This window comes from Aotus nancymaae, unplaced genomic scaffold (assembly GCF_030222135.1).
Source record: "Aotus nancymaae isolate 86718 unplaced genomic scaffold, 86718_ANA_hifiasm-v0.15.2.pri h1tg000022l_1, whole genome shotgun sequence".
NCBI lineage: Eukaryota > Metazoa > Chordata > Mammalia > Primates > Aotidae > Aotus > Aotus nancymaae.
In genome coordinates this window covers 32,926,249-32,946,355 of record NW_026988435.1, presented here as the reverse complement: position 1 = coordinate 32,946,355, position 20,107 = coordinate 32,926,249, and the positions used below count along the sequence as shown (strand labels likewise).

Below are 20,107 nucleotides of genomic sequence, written 5' to 3'. Positions count from 1 at the left end.
ACTTGGGGACCATGAGTCTGGTCATAATTTGTAAAATGAAATACAGCACAGACAAGTGAAGGCTAAACCTGTGAGATAATAAAAGCCAAACTCCAGAATCATGAAAGTGGGAAAAGTGAGAGGCAGTTATAAAAACAGTAAGTGTTAAAAATTAAAATGCTTCAGGTTAATTTGATTTCTGAGTATCTTGCCTGAAGTCACACTGCAGAGATTCAGCCCCAGAGGTCTGGAAAATTCAATGTTCTTTTCCACTGCTTTGCTCTGCCTCTTGGCCAAATGGGTAAATACATTCAACAGCTATACATGGCACAAATAACTGCAAACACAGTATAATTCTTCAGGATCTTTTCATTTTATGCATGTCTAATGAATATGGCAAAGTCAAGAGGGAGAAAAACAGCTAAGTGGATACAAAGATCTGAGTTTTCCTTTATCCCCATTTGTAAGTGAAACTCAAATAAACAAGGTGACAAAATCACCTAATGATTGAAGCTAAAGACCGCCCCACCAAGGGCCACTGCTTTTTATTTAATAAAACCACAAGAGACATCTAATGTGAGTTATATGTAGGGCAGACTATTGTGAATTTTTTTTATTTGAAATGATGTTGATGTGTCAGATAGGCAGAAGAGCGGCTCCCTCAAAAGATATTCGTGTCCTCATCACTAGAACCTGTAAATGTTACCTTATATAGCAAAAAGGCCTTTGCATAGGAGGTTAAGTTAAGGATTTTTAAGATGGGGAGATTATCCAGGTGAACGCTAAATACAATCCCAACTGTTGTTACAAGAGAGAAGCAGAAGGAGATTTTTTTTTTTGTTTTGAGATGGAGTCTTGCTCTCTTGCCCAGGCTGGCATGCAATGGCACAATCTTGGCTCACCACAACCTCTGCTTCGCAGAGGGAGCTTTTATGCAGACAGAAGGGGAGGAGGAAATGTGACCACAGAGGTAGAGATTGCAGTGATGCAACCACAAGAGAAGGAGGAGTGCCAGAAGCCACCAGAAGCAGAAAGAGACAAAGAATAGGGCTTTCCCTCAAGCCTCCAGAAAGAGCATGGTCCTGCTGACACTTTAATTCCACTCAGTAATACTTGTTTTGGATTTCAGGCCTCCATAACCTTGAGAAAATAAATTTCTGTTGTTTTGAGCCCCCAAATTTGTGCTTATTTGCTACAACAGGAAATTACAATGCCAAATGACGCAAACACGCTAAGTCATAAACAGCCTAAAAACTATGCAATACATCATTGGACTATATCCTTTTCACAGAGAAAGAATAAACAGGGGCTCACTTCCACTAAGCCATATCTCAAAGAAAATTTGGATTGACCTTGGAAAACAGAATATTGTGATTTCTCAGATTTTGTGTATTCCATGTGCAGACTGTGGTACTGCAATTCTCTCTATACTGTCCATTTAGGTAGTTATGATTACAGGTTTGACTGGGTTAGGATGTTAGAATTGACAGAATGAATAAGTGCTAATAAAATGACGATGTGTTCTGCTATCCTGTCGCTGAACCGATGCAATGGTTTATAACAGCATGATGAAAGCAAGTAATTGGATACTGTAATGAATTTGAGGTATTATAATTTTGATGGCCTCAGGAATTATGACAAGCGTTAAACAGTAACAGTCACATTCCTTCCTGTCCACAGGCTCGGTGGGATGGCTTGACTGGGCGTATCACCTTCAATAAAACCAATGGCTTGAGGAAGGATTTTGATCTGGACATTATTAGTCTCAAAGAGGAAGGAACTGAAAAGGTAACCTCCTTAATAATATAAATAAATAAAATAACAAATGAACATTGCTCAAGCATTTTTACTAAATTGCACAGACAAGTAGGTGAATGATGAAGTGATTCTCTCAGCATGTTATTTTGCATCCAGTTCGTTTATCTTTCTTTTATCTGTAGATAGATGTTGATGTGCTAGATTCTTAAATTTCGTGTGTTAGTAATAGCAATGCTAACTAGTGTTTATATAGTGCTTCATTTATATAGCAAGTGTGTTTATATTATTATATATATAACCCTATAGTTGGGTGTTATTAAGCCCATGTCTTAAAGGTTTTAACAAATTGAATTTAGACTTGGTAATGCAGAAGCTGTCAATGGTTTATCGATGGAATGGCATCCAAGAGTTACCCAGAAATTATTTTAATTGCACATTTTATTTTATTTTGAGATTGATGGCAGACAGGATAAAGTAGGTTAGAAGAGACTTATTAGAGCAAATTAACATTGCATTCTTAATTTTAGGACAAATACCAAAAAACTGTATTTTAACATTGAGTTCTCACTTTAGGAATATTTTAGTTGTAATTCTGAATCTGTCCCTGTTTAAAGTTCTACTTTAGTTACTATTTAGAGTAACAATTTAAACTATTTGGTTAAATAACAATGATAAAATAATTTGGCTTCTCAGTATATATTATTAAACCAATTTTAGTATTCATGACTATATGTTGGAATTAACACTTAAGAGTTTGAAGATTTTGCACTGAAAATGTCACAGAAAAACAACTGAAACCCCCAAAACAATCACCTAAACAGAAAACTCTGTAATCTGACATTTTTTCCCACTATAGTGAATAAGATAGTGTGCTGAATATAACAGTGGCTTGGGGAAAAATCGATTGCTTGCTTAATTAGAAATAGTTGGGTTGATGTTTTTAAATGAGGTAAGGTTTTCATTTCTGTTCTCTTGCTTTTGTTAACTGGGACACATTTTTTTTGCAGGTGCTAACTACCCCTCCCCCTCAAAAAACATTAATGGAAACAAAGATCATTTAGGCTAAATGTAATAGAAGGTGACCACTGGTGTGAAATGTTTGAGGAAAATAATTCATTTGCAGCTTTGAGAGCACACGTTATACATGCAGGTTTCTCCGTTCAAAAATGCCTCTCCCATCCTCTGGCTTTCTCTTCACTCTGATTTGCCCCTCTGTTGGTCTGACATGCTCTGATAGAGCACAAGGCATCCAGCCAGCCTCCACAATGGTGTGTGGGATGTTGGCTGGAGGGAGCAATGACAACAAAAAATGCTTGTTATTATTTCAAAGCCTATAGTATTTTTTAAGAAAATGTCTGCTTCTCAAAGCATGAGTCTTTCCCCGACTCTGTTCTCCTCTTATGTATAGTACTGAGGAGGGGAGAAAAGCTGTTAAGGAAACATCTTTTTGGCTAGGTGAATGATGAACTAGATGAAGCTATTGTTATGCTTTCACAGCTATCTACACACTGTAATACTATGCACATTGCATTGGTGTTTTTCCATCAAAGGCAAAATTGAATTAAATGAAAGTGTTTTGTGTTTGTTTCTTATCTCTTCACTGTTTGCAATAACTTTTCTTTCTTCAGGTGGCTGGGGCTCAATTCCTGAGAAGGCTGATTGAGCCTTAAGGCAATGGGGAGAAACCAGCGTATCTCTCTCAGGAGCAGAGGGAGGAAATGCCCAATAAGCCTCTCTTGGGGTCAATAGAAATAACTATTAGAAAAATCCCATTCTCACTTTCACTCAAATTTCTACTGCCTTGAAGCTCATAATCAAAGAATAAGCCATGAAGCATTCTTTTTTTGGTTAGGAATTGTGTGTGTGTGTGTATGTGTGTGTGTGTATTGATTAATTTGTTGGTTGATTGATTTTAGTTACCAATCCCTTAAAAGGGTCTTCTTAAGGAACAATGAAGCCCCTTAATGCTGCAGCATACCTGTATACATTGAAAAGCACTTTAAGTCATTTTTTTGGTGTGTGAAAGGAAAAGTAAAAATGGAGTCTTACCACCAGGTAACTTCTGTGAGACCCAAGTCTTGATTCGTCTCTTTGCTGTACCTATTGTCAGGCTTTATATTGAATTAAGATGCAAAATTCCAAACAATGGGTGGGAACTGTAACACTCTAAGCACTCACACACCATGATTCCATCTGGGTTTCATGCTCTATTTTAATTAAGTGCTATTTTTATTTTATTTTTCTCTCTGAAAACCAAGGCTGCTGGCGAAGTGTCTAAACACTTGTATAAAGTGTGGAAGAAGGTTTGTACTCTGACAACAGCTGCAGGAAACCTGGGGGTGGGATGGGGAATGTCATCGGAAAAGCCTGAGTCCTTCCAATATTGCCAGACCTGTAGCTCTCCAATTGCAGTTTAGAGGGGATGTTGCATGTAAAGAGAGAGCAAGAGTGATTAAATATGTTCTCTCTCAACAACATCACCTGTGAATTGAAAACAGGTTTGCAATGGATTAAATAATGGTAGATTAAATATTTCCCCCAAGATTATTTTTGTTTCTCCCAGGCAGGATCAGTCCCTGTTAGGACTGAAAGCAGGTAACTGTAACAGAAGGAGACACTGACCTATTTACATTCCTTCTCCAATCACTAAGTATTTTCCCTAAGTGGGAGAAAAACAACAATAGATTTGATCCATTAGACTAGTCAGAGAGGCTATGGCCTCAGAAGGCTAGGACACCTCCTTCAACATCACCACCACAAAGTACGAACCATTTTCAGAAATTTCCTTTTCTTATGAACTATCTTTTGTTTTGTATGATATCTTCATCAGAGCATGCTGTCTTGCAATTTGTTTTAGAGCCACAGTTGTAAAGAGGACACAAACATTAGGGACCTTGGAAAGGAAATGAGATTATCTTGTGAATTATAACACCCACTATTTTATAGTTTATTATACAGTGCCATGTTGCCAATGAGTGTGCACAGATTTATATAAGCAAATATTAGACATTAAAAACATTTGGATCAGAGAAAGGTCCCAGTGATAAGCAAACATTTTCTTTCATCTCCCCTCTCTTTCTCTTCTTCCTCTCCTTCCTTTCCTCTCTGTCTCTCTCTCTAAAACTACTTGATAAAAATCTGTGGACTGATGATGGACCTTAAATTGCTTCAAGTTGTTCAACTTGAACAGCTTTGTCAGGTTCACTTTCATCTTTCAAATTATCAGCTATGTCACAGAAAGTGTACACAAGTTTCCTCCCTGTAGCCAAAAGCCTTGTCTCCCTCTTAGTAATATTCAGTGATGAATTCAAAATTTTTTTCTTTTTAAGTTTCCAAAACACAGGTTCAAAAACCTTGTTTTGATCTTCAGTGAACACGGCTACTAAATGCACACAGAAGGTGATCGGTTTCCTCACTATGATTTCACTGATAAATGGATGAGCCTAACTGGCACCCAGAAAAGAAAAAATAAAACCTATTACACTAATCCATCTTGAGACTCTGGGCGCTTTGAATTAATCTAATACAAATATCCTAAGGAATGGAATCCAAGCTTTCAAATTATATGCAGGGGAGAAGGGGTGTCCTCTATTTGTCACTAAACTGCAATAACCACACCCACTTCCCAGGGATGTAACTTTCCGGTCTTGATCCTCCCTGCCTTCCTGACTCTTCCTTCCTGGTAGCCCATCATGTTCCACATTGTAAGTTGCATATACCATGGTGTGCTGTTTTGTGTTATGACTGTTCATCAAAAATTCACGGTAACCTGATTTCTAGCACAAGTGACCCATTCAGACCCAAGGAGCACATTGCACTTTTTCCAGAAGTCTCCAACTTAAACAAAAATCCACCTTCATCATATTTAAATTCCAAAAGCTTTCCTCAGTACTCTGACTTATTTTAGAATAATATTATTCACCCGAAATTCCTTCCAAAAGAGGGAGATAGCAATCTTTACAACATCTCTCACTAAAATATTTGTTATATAAGGCTCATAACACAGGAAACACATACACCTTTGTCTTTTCCCTAGATACCTGATTATTTCCCTCAGCCATTTTAAGATGTCGAATTTACGTGAATCACTGCCTAGGTTTGGAAGGTAGATACTAGTTATTCTCTGAACGCCCTTTTTATTGCATTGCTTTTTAAAAAAAAGTTTGCTTAATGTCATTTGGGCACTCATTTTCAAATAATTTTCTCAGTTGTCCTAGATGGCAAATGGCTGTTCCCTTGTGCCAGCTTACAAAGTGAAAGAAATCAGGGCCAGATAATTTAGACATTGAGTGCTCCTCCCCACCAGTAACTGATCCACGCTCCACTATTTCTCACTGGTAAATGCCTGCTGTCTGCTTTCACTACAAAGTTTGAAAATTGAGGTTCTGCTCCCTGGAGGCCCTCCTCCTAGGTGGCAGAACAGAACTGAAATGTCAGATGTCCAGGCATCTTCTTAACTGCGCCTCTCTCTCCAGCACACATGAATCATGAGGTCTGACTTCTTTAAAGAGGGACATTCATTTCCTGACAACATATTTATTTACTTCAAGTAACAGATAAAGCCACTTGACTACTTGGGTTTAAAAGACACAGGTGCACATATGTGCTCTTGCACACACACACACACACACACACACACCCCTGTTTTGCTGATTGCAAGTTTGGAAACAGAATATTGAGGTCATTCAAATTGCATATATGTACTGAACATTTCCCAGGATTAGCCTGACCTTTACTATATTTTGATACTCTTCTAGTCTACATTTTAAGGATCTTCTGTGGGTTCCTCTGTAGAGATAAATAAGGGAAAAATTGGTCACCCTTTTCTCATTTTAAGGAGAAAAGTTTAAACTGAATAGGACTTTGGACTTAGATGATTGGATCAGAAGCAGCAATGATCTCTTAGCTTCTGCACTTTTAGTGCAGATGGCAAAAGAAAGAAAAACCAGACATCAGGCTGTGGTGTATATTTGTCTACAAGTTCAAGTTTTAGTTTACAAGACAGTGATATTGCTAGGCTATTGAACATAGTCATTTTCAAATATCAGTGTAGTTCCTTCCAACACACATATACATGACATTAATAGAAATAAGATTTAAAGAGAATACACCTTTTTACATAACCAAGTAGCTAAAAACAGTCATTTTCTCCACCCTTCAATACTTACTTAATTAAAAATTAGATTCCATTCTCCTCAGTGTCTATGTGAAGCTTTAATTAGAAGTACAGTCAGGGCCCAATTTACACACAGTTTTCATGAAGCTAGGAGTCGATTGTTCACAACCTAAAGCATAGCCTTGGATGAAAATCAATAGACAGGTGTATTCAGCCTTAGTTACATTTCCTAGAAGCAAGAGTCCCTGCCTCAGAAGAAGGGGTGGAGGTTGAGAAGAAAATGCTGTCCACTTTTCCTGATTCTAAAGCCAGACAGAGAAAGCCAAAGATTATTCCACCAATAGATATATAATGTGCATTCTCAGTGATACTCATCACACTAGATCCAGGAAATGTTGAATGGTTATTAACAGTACAGCCTGCAGCCCAACAAACACCTCTTTTCAGGCAGGATCACAGTATTTTCAAACGCAAAATCTATCCCATTCCCCCATTTACCTACACCTGTCTCTTTATTTCTCCAATCAACTAACCCTAATTAAGTATAAGAAAAAAAACCTGAAATGGAAATAGTTTACACTGATGTGTGAATGTGTAATATTCCTTGAAAATTCCTCAAAGCATTGATGTCTATAAAAAAAGACACTTGTCCAGCTAAATAAATTTCCAGCTGCTAAATATAGGCAGTAAATCAGAGTCAAGAAATAGAAAAGCATAGGGGGATGGAGCCTAACGCTCCCGCCTGTCTTCCCGCTGGAGGAATATATTTAGGAACCAAGCATACATCCACCCTGTCCATCTCAGGGCATGTCCAAGTGTTCATGTTCCTAAACTGCCCCCCTTTTCAGAGTTCTTTTACTTTATCAGATTCTGAATTTTTTAAAAAAATTATGAATGAGTCCAAATTCCTTCATGACAGGTAAGGTTGAAGAAAGTACTGAGACAGTCTTTTGACGGTCCTCTATTGTTAACATGTGTGCAGCTCCTAACACACACCAACACTTCCACGTACATCATCTGATTATTTGATCTTCTTGTTATTCCTATGAAATGCTTTATAGGTAAAGAATCGACTGAAACTCAGAAAAATTAGAATCTCCAAGGACACACAGCAACAAGGTCTTCCTTGCTCTAAAACATACTTGCAGGCCACTACATGAGGCTGTCATTAAATGCCTGTAGAAAGATTCAGAAAAATAGCTCAAATTCCCTAAGGCTCCTCTTCCGGGTTCCCTCAGAGGCTGAAGAAATCAATATAGTTCTACACAGCCTCATAACCCAGGAGTGACTTGGCCACTGGAGAAAACTGTGGATCATTATTTTTAAAAAGAGTAATGGGCTTTACTGAATACCGATTACCAAGGTTGGTTTTGTGACAGAAAAATCAGTGAGCAGTAAAAGTGAATATACTCACTGAAGGAGTTCATGATCAAGTTGGCAGACAAGACAGGTAAACAGATAAATAATAACAGAAGATGCTAGCTGCTGTGACAGAGATAGGAACGGAGTCCTGCTAGGGTTCACAAGATGCACTGTTTGCCCACCTTTGGCTCCTCAAAGGAGATAGGCCCTGAACTTAGTCTGCTTCTCACCCACATGACATGTTTTCTTCCACTTGCCTTTCTCTTTTTGTAGGAGAAAAAAAATCTTTATTTTTTCAATGTCTTGCTTTGTCATGGAGTGCAGTGGTGCAATCACTCCTCACTGCAGTCTTGACTTCCTGGACCCAAGCGATCCTCCTATCTCAGCCTCCTGAGTAGCAGAGACTGCAGGCATGCACCATCATGCCTGGCAAATTTTTTTTAATTTTTTGTAGAGATAGGGTCCCACTATGTTGTCCAGGCTGATTTTGAACACCTGGTCTCAAGAGATCCTCCCACCCTGGCCTTCCAAAGCACTGGGATTATAGGCATGAGCCACAGCACCCCACTATCCTTCCCTTTCAGATGCCTGGTCTCTCCACCATTTATCCTGCTCCTTCACACTATTATTCATAAATTTTAAATCAATTAGTGATATCACTTTAGCAGCCTAAGATTTATATTAGTAGAATGTAAGATCCACAAGGGAAGAAACTCTTGTGTATTTTATTCATTGTTATATCCTCATGTGCCTGGAACAGTGCCCTGCATATAAGTAGATCCTCAACAAATATATATAGGAAGAAATATCTGATATTCATTTAAGAATTCTTAAGTATTTTTAATTTAAAAGAGAACAGTGAGCTTACTAAATTTAAAACAAAAAGACCTCCACCTACCCTGCCCCAGTAGCACAGATATATCCTCTTTTGTCTACACATTCATTTCTCCATTATTTCATTTTCACACATTTAGTAGCTTCCACTGTGATGCCCTGGTATCCCAAACTGTGAGCTTTTGCCCATGCCTGGCAGAGAAAGGGCCTCTCTTTGGTGTAAATGTCACACTGACAGCCAGCAGCCTCTGATGTACTGTGTTCTGTGTAGATTGGGATTTGGAATTCCAACAGTGGGCTTAACATGACGGACGGCAACAAAGACAAGTCCAGCAATATCACCGATTCACTGGCCAACCGAACACTCATTGTCACCACCATTCTGGTAAGTTGACTTCATGGAATTGAGGATGTCTTATCCAGACTCCTGCCTTAGATTTGAAGCATTCCTCAACTGTCTTTTTCATGCCAACACTTCTGTCTGCAAATGTCTATTTTTAACTGGAACACTAAAAGCCTGTGTTTGTACATACTTACAATAAGATTGAATTACAAGCTTCCTACATTGTTCTGAAGATCTCCCACCTCCAATCATTGCCAGTCCTGCTCAGCCCCACCTCTGTCGCCTCCCATCTGGTCTCCCTTACTTTCTGGCTGCTGGTTGGTTTCAACCATGTGGAGACCCTAGCAAGAGACTAGGGAAGTGGGAAAAGAGAGGTTAATAGAAGCTCTTCTCCCGTTCCCTCCCAACCACTACTAGAAGTTTTTGCAGAACCTCTGACTTTCTACAATCATAGCTTCTGCTTGTCAATGGCACTGTTTCTAGGGTCCAGCTGCACTGATCTTCAGGAGTACTCTTTCTTCCCTCCTGCCTCAGCCCTGGGTGTTACGGGTTTCCCTGTGAGGCTGTTGCCCGTGTGTCTATGACTTGCTGCCAAATCAGACTCCACCTCCCTTGGCTCCTTTTGCTCTGCTCACACTTCTGTACACAGATCCTTTACTCTTGAAAAATCCTGCCCCCGTTAGAGCCCCAGTCATGCCCCCATCCAGCCACTGTACAGCTACAAGTTGCTTATTTTCCATGTTTTCCTTTAACCAGGGAGTTAGTTGAGCAGCAGTAGACCTCCCTGAAATCCTTAGTTGCAGACATCCTGCCTTACACCAGTCCATAATATCAAACCAATTTATTGTTGATATTATTAACCTGTGAGAATTGTTCATCCAAAGTAAAAACTATTGCTCTTCTGGTTACTACTTTATGACTGTCTTATGAAAACAGAGTGTTCTCTGTTGTGTTTGAATGACCCCACTATCAGTTTATTTGAGGATAAACCTAAAGAATATGTCAGCAATATAGCAACTACTATATTTTTATAAAGCAAAATGAGCATTCATTTAGTCAAATGAGCATTAACAAGGTTATAGATGCATGGTAGTAGGCAAATGTCCATTATTTATAGGAGAGGGGATTGATCATGTATATGGATAAGCAGAGAATAATCAGATGTGAGATTTAAAGTTTCAAAAAAGAAAATGGGACAGATGATAAAAGACATAAAAATGGCCTTTGGAATGGGCTACCCTGAAGGAAACCAACCAAAATGTGTAGATAGTAAGTGAATAGTTAAATTGAGATGAAATTTAGATGAAGAAATGAGAATAGTCATAGATAGGAAGTGCAAAGAATGAAAGAAGACATTTAGTGATATACATTTCTCCATCATGAGGCTCTGAGATAAAACCCAGAAGAGCGAGGGGTCATACAAAAAAAGCTTGGGTATTGGTACAGCAGGTGGCCAGACATCTGGGCTCCCATCACCATCTGTTCCTTCCTTCTTCTCAGACCCAACATTTAAATGTGACTATGTCTCCATCACACCATTTCCTCACAGCCCCACCCTCCACAGAGGAAGGAAAAGCTCCCATCTAAAGAGGCAGAAGGGGAAGAAACAGTAATAGAGGAAGTGTTCTGTATTTATAGAAGGCATAGGCAGGCAGATGAGTGAATGACTTCGGTACTCTCAGCTCTTCAAAATCCTTTTCAAATATTTCACAGCTTCGGGCTGCTGCTGGAGTAAACTCTTCCTTTCATTATAACAGGGTTTTCATATTTGGTTTGTTTCCTTTAGGAAGAACCCTATGTTATGTACAGGAAATCTGATAAGCCTCTATATGGAAATGATCGATTTGAAGGATATTGCCTGGACCTGTTGAAAGAACTGTCAAACATCCTGGGTTTCATTTATGATGTTAAACTAGTTCCCGATGGCAAATATGGGGCCCAGAATGACAAAGGAGAGTGGAACGGGATGGTTAAAGAACTCATAGATCACGTAAGTTACAATATTTCTAATGTATCTGAAAATATGCATAAGAGAAAGTAAGAAAGGAAAAATTATTACAGAAGAAATGTTTCATTTTTTTTGAATTGTAAAATTTTTTTTAAGAAGCCAAGGAAAACAACCTAGAAATGGAGTTTGCTTACTTAGAAGGGCAAGTAAAGACAAAAATCAATGATAAAAATATATGGTGCATTAGTTTGCTATAAAGAACTGCCTGAGACTAGGTAATTTAAAAGTAAAGGGATTTAATTGACATAGTTCCTCATGACTGGGGAGGCCTCAGGAAACTTACAATCATGGCAGAACATGCCTCATCGCAGGGTGGCAGGTGAGAGAATGAGTGCAAGCCAGGAAGATGCTAGACACTTACAAAACCATCAGTTCTCATGAGACTCACTTGTAATCACCAGAACAGCATGGGGGAAAGTGCCCTCATGATCCAATGACCTTCACCTGGTTCCACCCTTGACACGTGGGGATTATTGCAGTTCAAGTTGAGATTTGGGGGTGGGGACACAGCCAAACCATATCATATGGGTCCTTTCTCTCTCTCTCTCTCTCTCTCTCCTTTTCTTTCCTTTTCTTCTTTTTCTTGAGATGGAGTCTCACTCTTGTCGCCCAAGCTGGAGTGCCATAGCACCATCTCTGCTCACTGCAACCTCCACCTCCCAGGTTCAAGCAATTCTCCTGCCTCAGCCTCCTGAGTAGCTGGGATTACAGGTGCCTGCCACCATGCCCAGAGAATTTTTATATTTTTGGTAGAGGCGGGGTTTCACCATGTTGATCAGGCTGGAGTTGAACTCCTGACCTCAGGTCATCTGCCCATTTCGGCCTCCCAAAGACTGGGAATTACAGATGTGGTTCACATGTGCCCAACCATGGGTCCTTCTTGCACACTGAACATAAAGTTGAGTGATTCTTAATTTAAGAATTTTAAAGTTTTCAGCTCAGAGCAAAATCTCATCATGTCAACTAATAGTACAACCAAGTGCTCATTCCTTCTTTTTCTCACATGCCCTTTTAAGACATCCTTCTGCATTTTTTCTTCACTTAGTTCCAGAATTATACATGTGTATTTTATACTTTCTGTTTTCTCTTTGCTGATAATATTTCATAAACATAACTGTGTAAATCAACTGTTTCTGTATTAGAACCAATTATCCCAGGAGATTCATGACATTTATAAAGTCTGAATATTTGCAAAGAAGCCAGACTAAGCTGATAATTTTGAACTTGCTTCTGCAGAGGGCTGACCTGGCAGTGGCTCCTCTTACCATCACCTATGTACGGGAGAAAGTCATTGACTTCTCCAAACCCTTCATGACCCTAGGCATCAGCATTCTCTATCGGAAGCCTAATGGTACCAATCCAGGCGTCTTCTCCTTTCTCAACCCCCTGTCTCCAGATATTTGGATGTATGTGCTCTTAGCCTGCTTGGGAGTCAGTTGTGTACTCTTTGTGATTGCAAGGTAAGTTTAAGAACCACTGAATTCACAAGAGGTGTAGGTCAGTCTCATATTCCTGTATGTCCCAGAGGCACACAAAAATTAAGAACTTCGAAGTGTACTTTTAGTTTTGCCTAGTGTTCTATTCTTGCAGGTTTCCATATAAAAGCCATTCTGTAAATGAATGTTTTCTAATTACTTATAAAGTTACTTTTAAAAGGGAGGAAGATAATTTTTAATGTGAGCTTAATGTTATCCCTATTTCAAGCAACATAAAATGGTTATTTAGCCATTTTCTTTGATTTATAACAAAAGCAATGCCTCATGTCTAAAATGTTTCCATAGGAATAGTAAAATGGTGTCAAGATATCTGACCCCTAGAATATTTAGATAAGCAAAACATTAAAAAGTTAGCAAATAATTATCATAGCAAATAAAAAACACTAAAGGAAAAAGATTGTCAAATCCTTAGGAATAAAAAAAAATACTTCAAAACTTCTATTAAATTTACTTTAAAAACATTAGAAAGTTAAAGAGAATTCTAGGAATAATGCTGAAAGGAAAGATTGTTTGCATACAGAGCCTGGGGACATGAAATCTTTGTGCTACCATTAAGATTATTCAGTTGAGGTTTTTATTTTTCGAGACTTAACTCTGTATTTAACTCTTTTGTTCTACACAGTTCCTTAAAGGATTTTATACCTTTCAGTAGATCATATTTTCTGAATACCTTTGATGCTAAATTTGAAACAGCTATTTTATCTTTCTGTTGGCTTAAACATTTGCTATCCCTAGATAAACAGTGTTTAAAAAAAAAAATGCTTTTGTATGTCCCTACTTGTTTTCAATTATTTTCACCTTTCAACAAAACTCAGTGAACTTTTTCCCTAATCGATTTTTGTTTTTCCTCCAGGAATTTCTAAGAGAAATATTTCTTCATGCTAGCTCTTTGTCATTGTCCACTGTCTGGTTTTGATTAATGCCAGGTAACTCTTTCCCTGGTGTAATTATAAAGAAAGCTTGGGAAAATAATCCAGGCTGGAAAGGTTTTAAAGATCCACAAGGCAGACATACTGAAACCAAATCAATGTGTGCGCTCACATGTGGGTATTTATACATTCAAAATGAAATGAATGTCTTCAAGTTCTCTATGCCTTTTAGAGTGCGCCATTATTACCAAAGCTCAGATTTTGTTTTTAGCGATCAAATCTCCCTTTCAGTATGCCTTACTTCAGAAAATTAAATATTGACAGTATGTACAGTAATACCATCCTTTTATATTTTAATACTCTAAATCAGTGATTCTCAGCTAGGAGTGATTTTGTTCCCCAGGGAACTTTTGGAATGTTTGCAAACATTTTTTTAGCTGTCACAACTGGGAGTAGGAAGTAGTACCAAGTGGATGGAGCCCAGGGATGCTGCCAAACATCTAACAGTGTACAGGACAGGCACGCCCCCAAAAATTATTCACTCCTGAATGTCAATAGCACCAGGGTTGAGAAACCCATGCGGTATTAAAATTTTTAAAAATAAATTGTTTATAATTTAATAAATAATTGTTCACCTTTGGAGGTGTATTTTTCATTACTGACTCCTCAGTGAAGTTAACATTGCCTTGGAATGGCCACTTAATAAATGACCACCCTAAGGTGAAGCACCTTCTAACAAGGAATCTTGTGTTTACTTGTCGTTGCATACCTCTGCCCTGAGGCCCATGCCTCTTGGGTGATATTCGGACTGATGGAGCAATTCATGCAGCCCAGGGCAACAGAAAAGTGAGTTTTCATACTTTGCAGTCTCAGGCTCTGACTAGACAGAGATGTTGATGAGTAGAACAGGCAAGGTGATGTTGATGAGAAAATACATTGCTTTTATATAAATAAAATACACGTTTATTACATGACTTGATCAAAGCCAGCGGGAGAAGAAATGCCAGAGGCATCCGAAAGTTCTCACAAGAACACAGGCTGAAAGTACCCTTTTACACTTGACTAGAACTGTGCACTTAAATCTCCTTATTTTTGTCATCAGAGTATGTCAGAATGGCATACCATTCAGTAGTTTTCCCCTCCTTATTTTATCTGTTCTTCCATAAGCTTGTGGCGACCCAGACCTCCATATTTCCGGACTTCACACATTTTATTTCTATTAAGATAACAGCATCCCCACAATCACCATTGATGCAATCCATTCAGTATTCCTACTCACTGAGAGTACCATTTATAAGCCAGTCCTTCCTTATTTAGCTTATTCTTGTCTCCCCTTCCACTAATTTCTTGCCCTGGACTTGGTTCAGACGTGGAGGTGTTATGCATCAAATGCAAACTTGGAAACAGTATGGTGATGCAATACAGAAAACAACTCCCTACAAGGCACAAGCATACTGTCATGAAGACTCTACTTTCAACTTCATTTACCTTCTCTACACCTTTGAATCCATCCCTGCTTCTACTTCATAAAGCCACTAAATATATATTTAGAGGTGATTTCCGAAAACAAAATTCTGCTTAAGTAGATGTACCAATTCACTTTTACTTCCCACCATCATAGTTTGAGACCATGAACTCAAGTAACTCTGCACCCTCAGTTACCACCTTAGTGTTTTGCATTCCAAGTTAAGAAAGTGGAAATGAAAAACAGTAAATCTCATAATCATCTATAGCTCTAGAGAGACTTTTGAATTTATTTTGTGAATTGTATTCTTTTTTGTTCTTTAAAGAGGAAAATAAAGCCCCATCACTGTATTTAAGTGAATGCCCTCACTAGATAGATGCCTAAAAATTATTTGCTGAACTGAATTAAATGTATAAAGATGTAGACATCAGGGGGACAAACTAAGGAAAACTATCTAATTACTATGACTTTTAACAAGTGTGTATGTTGGGGTTTTGGTTCTGTGGTTGACTATGTTTCCACTTTTTGGAAAATATTTAACACCAAGAAATTATGTCCATCATAAACAATTTAAATAGATCAATTATTCGATAGAATATCTGCTTAAGTTTTATAATTTATGTTTGTCTTCTTAAAAATTGACATTTTTAAAATTAGCATTTGGCAGAAAAAAATCCAGAAAACCATTGAAAGTAAATTCTATGGTTACGACACAAACCCAACCATTAGATTACAAGTTCAATAGAGCGTTCTCCCTTAAAAGATGAATGGATTTTTCTCTCCTCAATGCAGCCTACTGTGCATTCTCAGCCACAAAAATTAGACCGTTAATTAGAAAACTTCAATGTGAGCTTGTTTTATATCTTCCATTCAAGTGTAAGGCTGGCATAAATAAACATAAACCCAAAGTGAACTTTCACATTTCAACATAAGGCTACTCTTCTATATGCAAGTTTTGTCACAGGTTTTAAGCACATTTGTTCCCTTCCCTATCATTTTAGTAAAGATCAGAATTGATTTCTTTCGAGTCATTCGGGGATAGCAGTTTTGAATTATCTTTGGTGTAGGTCACATATTAATCTTTTCACCAGACTTCCTAATGCTGACACTGCTGTCACACTGGCATCTTTAAGCAGGCATTAGGAATTCCAAGCTGAAATGTCTACATCCAGGCAACAGGTAGGTCTATTGCATTATAGAAAACCAGTGTCTTACAGCACGGCATCGTGTCACTGTTTAATATTCACCAGACCACATACTCCACAAGTCACTCAGAATCCCAGAGAGAAGGAACCTAAAATATCTCTGCAGAGCAGGCAGAATCACATTGCTGTTTAGACAGTTTTACTTTTTGCCACACAAAAATTAGATTAATTGCTCTCTTATAAATGCAAAGTATGAAACAAGACCAAGTTAAAAGCAGCATTCCAAAGAGGAAAGTGATGAGCTCATTGATGGGAGCATATCTGAGAGAAATGCCAGAATATTGAGGGGCTGGTGGTTGCCAAGTCTTACGGTCTATTTGAAAAAAAAAATAAAACCCCTTCTGTTGAATACATTAGCCTCTAAATTTATTTCAATTAATATTTTAAAATTACTGTACAAGTGACAATGATAGTGTTTAAGTAATGGGATCTTTACTCTGCATGCTGTTTCAATTAATAGGTTCATTAATATTAGTATTCATTTCTTCAGCTCAGCAAACTACTATGGCTGTAAGTGTGTGCAAATTCAAAACTTAATTATATTGTTGAAACATTAATTAAAATGTATTGGCATGGCATTGTCAATTAAAGCTATATTCGTCAGCTTCATAGGAACCTGCATGGTGTACCCTGCAGCTGTGGAGAAGCTGCAGTAATGAGTCGGATTTCATTATGCTGGGATCAACTACCAAGCTGTTATCCCAGTCCCCCTAAGACTCAATGAGGAGGCACTGAACACGTTCCAGAAGGTGTCTGGAGGTTTAGAAAATGGGTTTTCATGAAGAGGAATTGTCTGCCCAGTTCCTTGTGCTGGATTCACAACGTGCCTTGTTTTCATATACATAATGTATTCACCTTAAGCCCAGTTCTCCCCAGTGTGTCAGCAACCTGCCATTGTTTACTGCTGAAACTTTGTGGCTGGAGAGCATTCCATGTGTTCTCATGGGCTTTATGGGGTTTTAACATTACTCGAACACTCCTGCTTGCATTGAAAAGACCCAACGGCAAATGGCTAATCTTCCAGTGCTAAAAATTACTGCATTTTAAATTATTTCCAGATCACTTTGTTGAGCTTCTGCTAATGTCTTTTTGGAAAAATAAGTACCACTTGGCAGGATAGCCCTGGAAAGTAACCACAGAGCAGAGACCTCCTTTGGGCTACATAGGTCAGATCAATGCTTTAAAAAAATAGAGAAATAACCAAAAATGTATTTGGTTCTGCAGATTTTTGTTTTAAGTACACCCCTAGAGATATCTGGATTCCCTCCTCTTTACAAATAAGGAAATTGAGGCCAGAGAGGTTGAGCGAATTGTTCCAAGTTGACTTCCCACACTACTAGCTGTTTTTCCAGAAACCTTTGCTGCCTACAGCGCACCGCCTTGCAGGTAGAGCTATAATAATGCTACAGAAAACATACCACTCACCAAACCAGGTTGGTGATTAAGTGACCACAGGCTATAGTTCTGAAAACAAATCAAAAGGAAATTATGAACTTAAAATTCTCCAGTGAGACATGCTATGTCGTTAATACTAATATATACCACTAGACCTGGACCAGGATAATTCCAAATGTAAGCTTTGTCTCTTCATTTAGGATTATGATTTTTTCCCCATGTACTATTCAAAAACATCTGATATGCTCCAAATTCAGCTCTACATTTTGTTCACTGATTTTTTTCAGCCTTGCAACCCCTTGATGCATTACAAAATCACTAGACTGCCACTTAGACTCTTTCTAACCATCTGTCCATACAAACCCCTTGAAGGCAAGTCACCCCTTTTTTTGTGTCTCCCACAGGATCTAGCAACACAATATCTTGACATTGTAGTTGCTATACAACAAGTGTGTGTCACGTTCATCGCTACTTGGTGGGGTAAATACTTGGGATGAGTGAACTTTTCTTTACAGTTCATCTAGTTGTTCAGTAATATGGAAATGAATGAAAACTCAGAAGAATTCAGTAGACATAGATCTGAGGAGTACAATTCCAGCTGACCATTTGCCTAGAAATAAGAAGTCTGGTAAATATTAACGTCTCAAGGCTCTTTGCACTTTGCCCACCAAAGCTGTAAGTTTCTGACTATGGCCTTTACTCCTTTGGTTTGAAGCTTTTGTCATGCATTGTTGGGTTTTCTGCATTGCTCAGCAGGTTTTGCTGGTGCCTTGTGTGTTTATCTGATATTTACAGCCTGTTTCTGTTAACTGCCACAGGTTTACACCCTACGAGTGGTATAACCCCCACCCATGCAACCCTGACTCAGACGTGGTGGAAAACAATTTTACTTTACTAAATAGTTTCTGGTTTGGAGTTGGAGCTCTCATGCAGCAAGGTACACCGGTTGCCTATCTTTGTCACACGTATCCCACAGTGTGCTGACAGGCTTTCATGCTGGTAAACTCCACCATGAAGCTAGAGGGTAGGATGAAACACCATCTCAGGAACTTAAGAAAATAGTAACTCACTTTCTAGCCAGTTCTGAAGATAAAGCAAAACTGATGACCTATATGGAACGCCCTTGCTATATATCTAAAACAACACTTCTATCAGGCAATAAATACACATCTTCTTGTGGGTAGCAAAGGGTAAGGTACCCTAGAAATTGCTTACAAATTTGCATAGATGGAAATGTTGCTCTTCTCCTTCTCAGCCATAGGTCCATGAGTCAGAGGTTTAAAGGAGCGGAATTTAAATCCTTTGAAGATTAAATTCACTGAGATTCTTCCAATTGCTGACCTTACCTAGGACTTCCACCTAATTACTACTCTGGCAAACCCTACTGAGATTCATTTTAGCCTCCCAGTAACTTTTCACAATCTCCTTCGATTGGTAACCATAGCAACAATAAACTGTAGGAGTTGGGGAAATAAAATTTGACCGTAGAAATGTAATATATTTTATACATTTCCTATGAAATGGGGGATTCTGCTTCTGTAGTGGGGAAAGGGAGAGTTGTTTTAACCTTTGGAAAAACTCTCTTTTGTAATTTTTTCTCAGCTTCAATGCCAGGCATATGGTATAGACAATACTTCCAGGATTAAATGCATTAATGTAAGAAAATCATAAGTCACAGATGCTGTTATGTTTGGAATATCTGCTCATTTGACAATAAGCTGCAAAATACAGTGGCAAAGGAAAATTCCACTGGGATGTACATTAAACGCGTTTTCTATTTGGGGGTGAACCCTTAGGTTTCTCATTAGGAAAGTGTTATAATACTAGAAGTATTTATCTTTTGGGTCTTCAAATTAGAGAGAGAGACTATGGAAATACCAAATTCTAATAATGAAATAGTAAATAGTTGAAGACAGTGGGAAAATTCTAGTTACGCAATTAAATATGGTTTGTGTGGGCACTGCTAAATAGGTATAGATACCATCTGATTTACTAGAAATCACTTGCATAAATTTAGAGCATAGCACAGAGGTATAAATCCTTCAGAAAACCCCATATACTATTTTACCTATGTATTTATCTTGTGAGCAATTACTGTCAGAGTGAAGGAGATCCCTGCTCCTTCTCTACACCTTGTCTTCTCCAGACATTAGAATAAATATGTATATATACTTTTAGGTTTCACAGAGCATGCAGCAGGCCTGTGCAGGCATATGACTGTGACTGCCTTCTGTCATGTGAGTGCATCCACCCCCGGAATTTATCTTTCATCTTTTA

General features: G+C 38.3%; 1 protein-coding gene across 7 annotated transcripts in view; it reads left to right on the top strand.

Annotated features, from left to right (window-relative positions):
• Nucleotides 1–20,107, top strand: part of GRIK1 (glutamate ionotropic receptor kainate type subunit 1) — a 391,291-nt gene that overhangs the window by 328,467 nt on the left and 42,717 nt on the right. For 4 of the 7 annotated variants that reach the window (XM_012446619.3, XM_012446593.3, XM_012446610.3 and 1 more), the window contains exons 8-13: nt 1,660–1,767; nt 3,996–4,040; nt 9,321–9,434; nt 11,179–11,382; nt 12,637–12,860; nt 18,649–18,767. In XM_012446619.3, coding sequence (XP_012302042.1) covers nt 1,660–1,767; nt 3,996–4,040; nt 9,321–9,434; nt 11,179–11,382; nt 12,637–12,860; nt 18,649–18,767 — 814 coding nt within the window. The remainder of the gene's footprint in view (nt 1–1,659; nt 1,768–3,995; nt 4,041–9,320; nt 9,435–11,178; nt 11,383–12,636; nt 12,861–18,648; nt 18,768–20,107) is intronic. The other 3 variants (XM_012446637.3, XM_012446602.3, XM_064380090.1) reach the window with 1 other exon arrangement.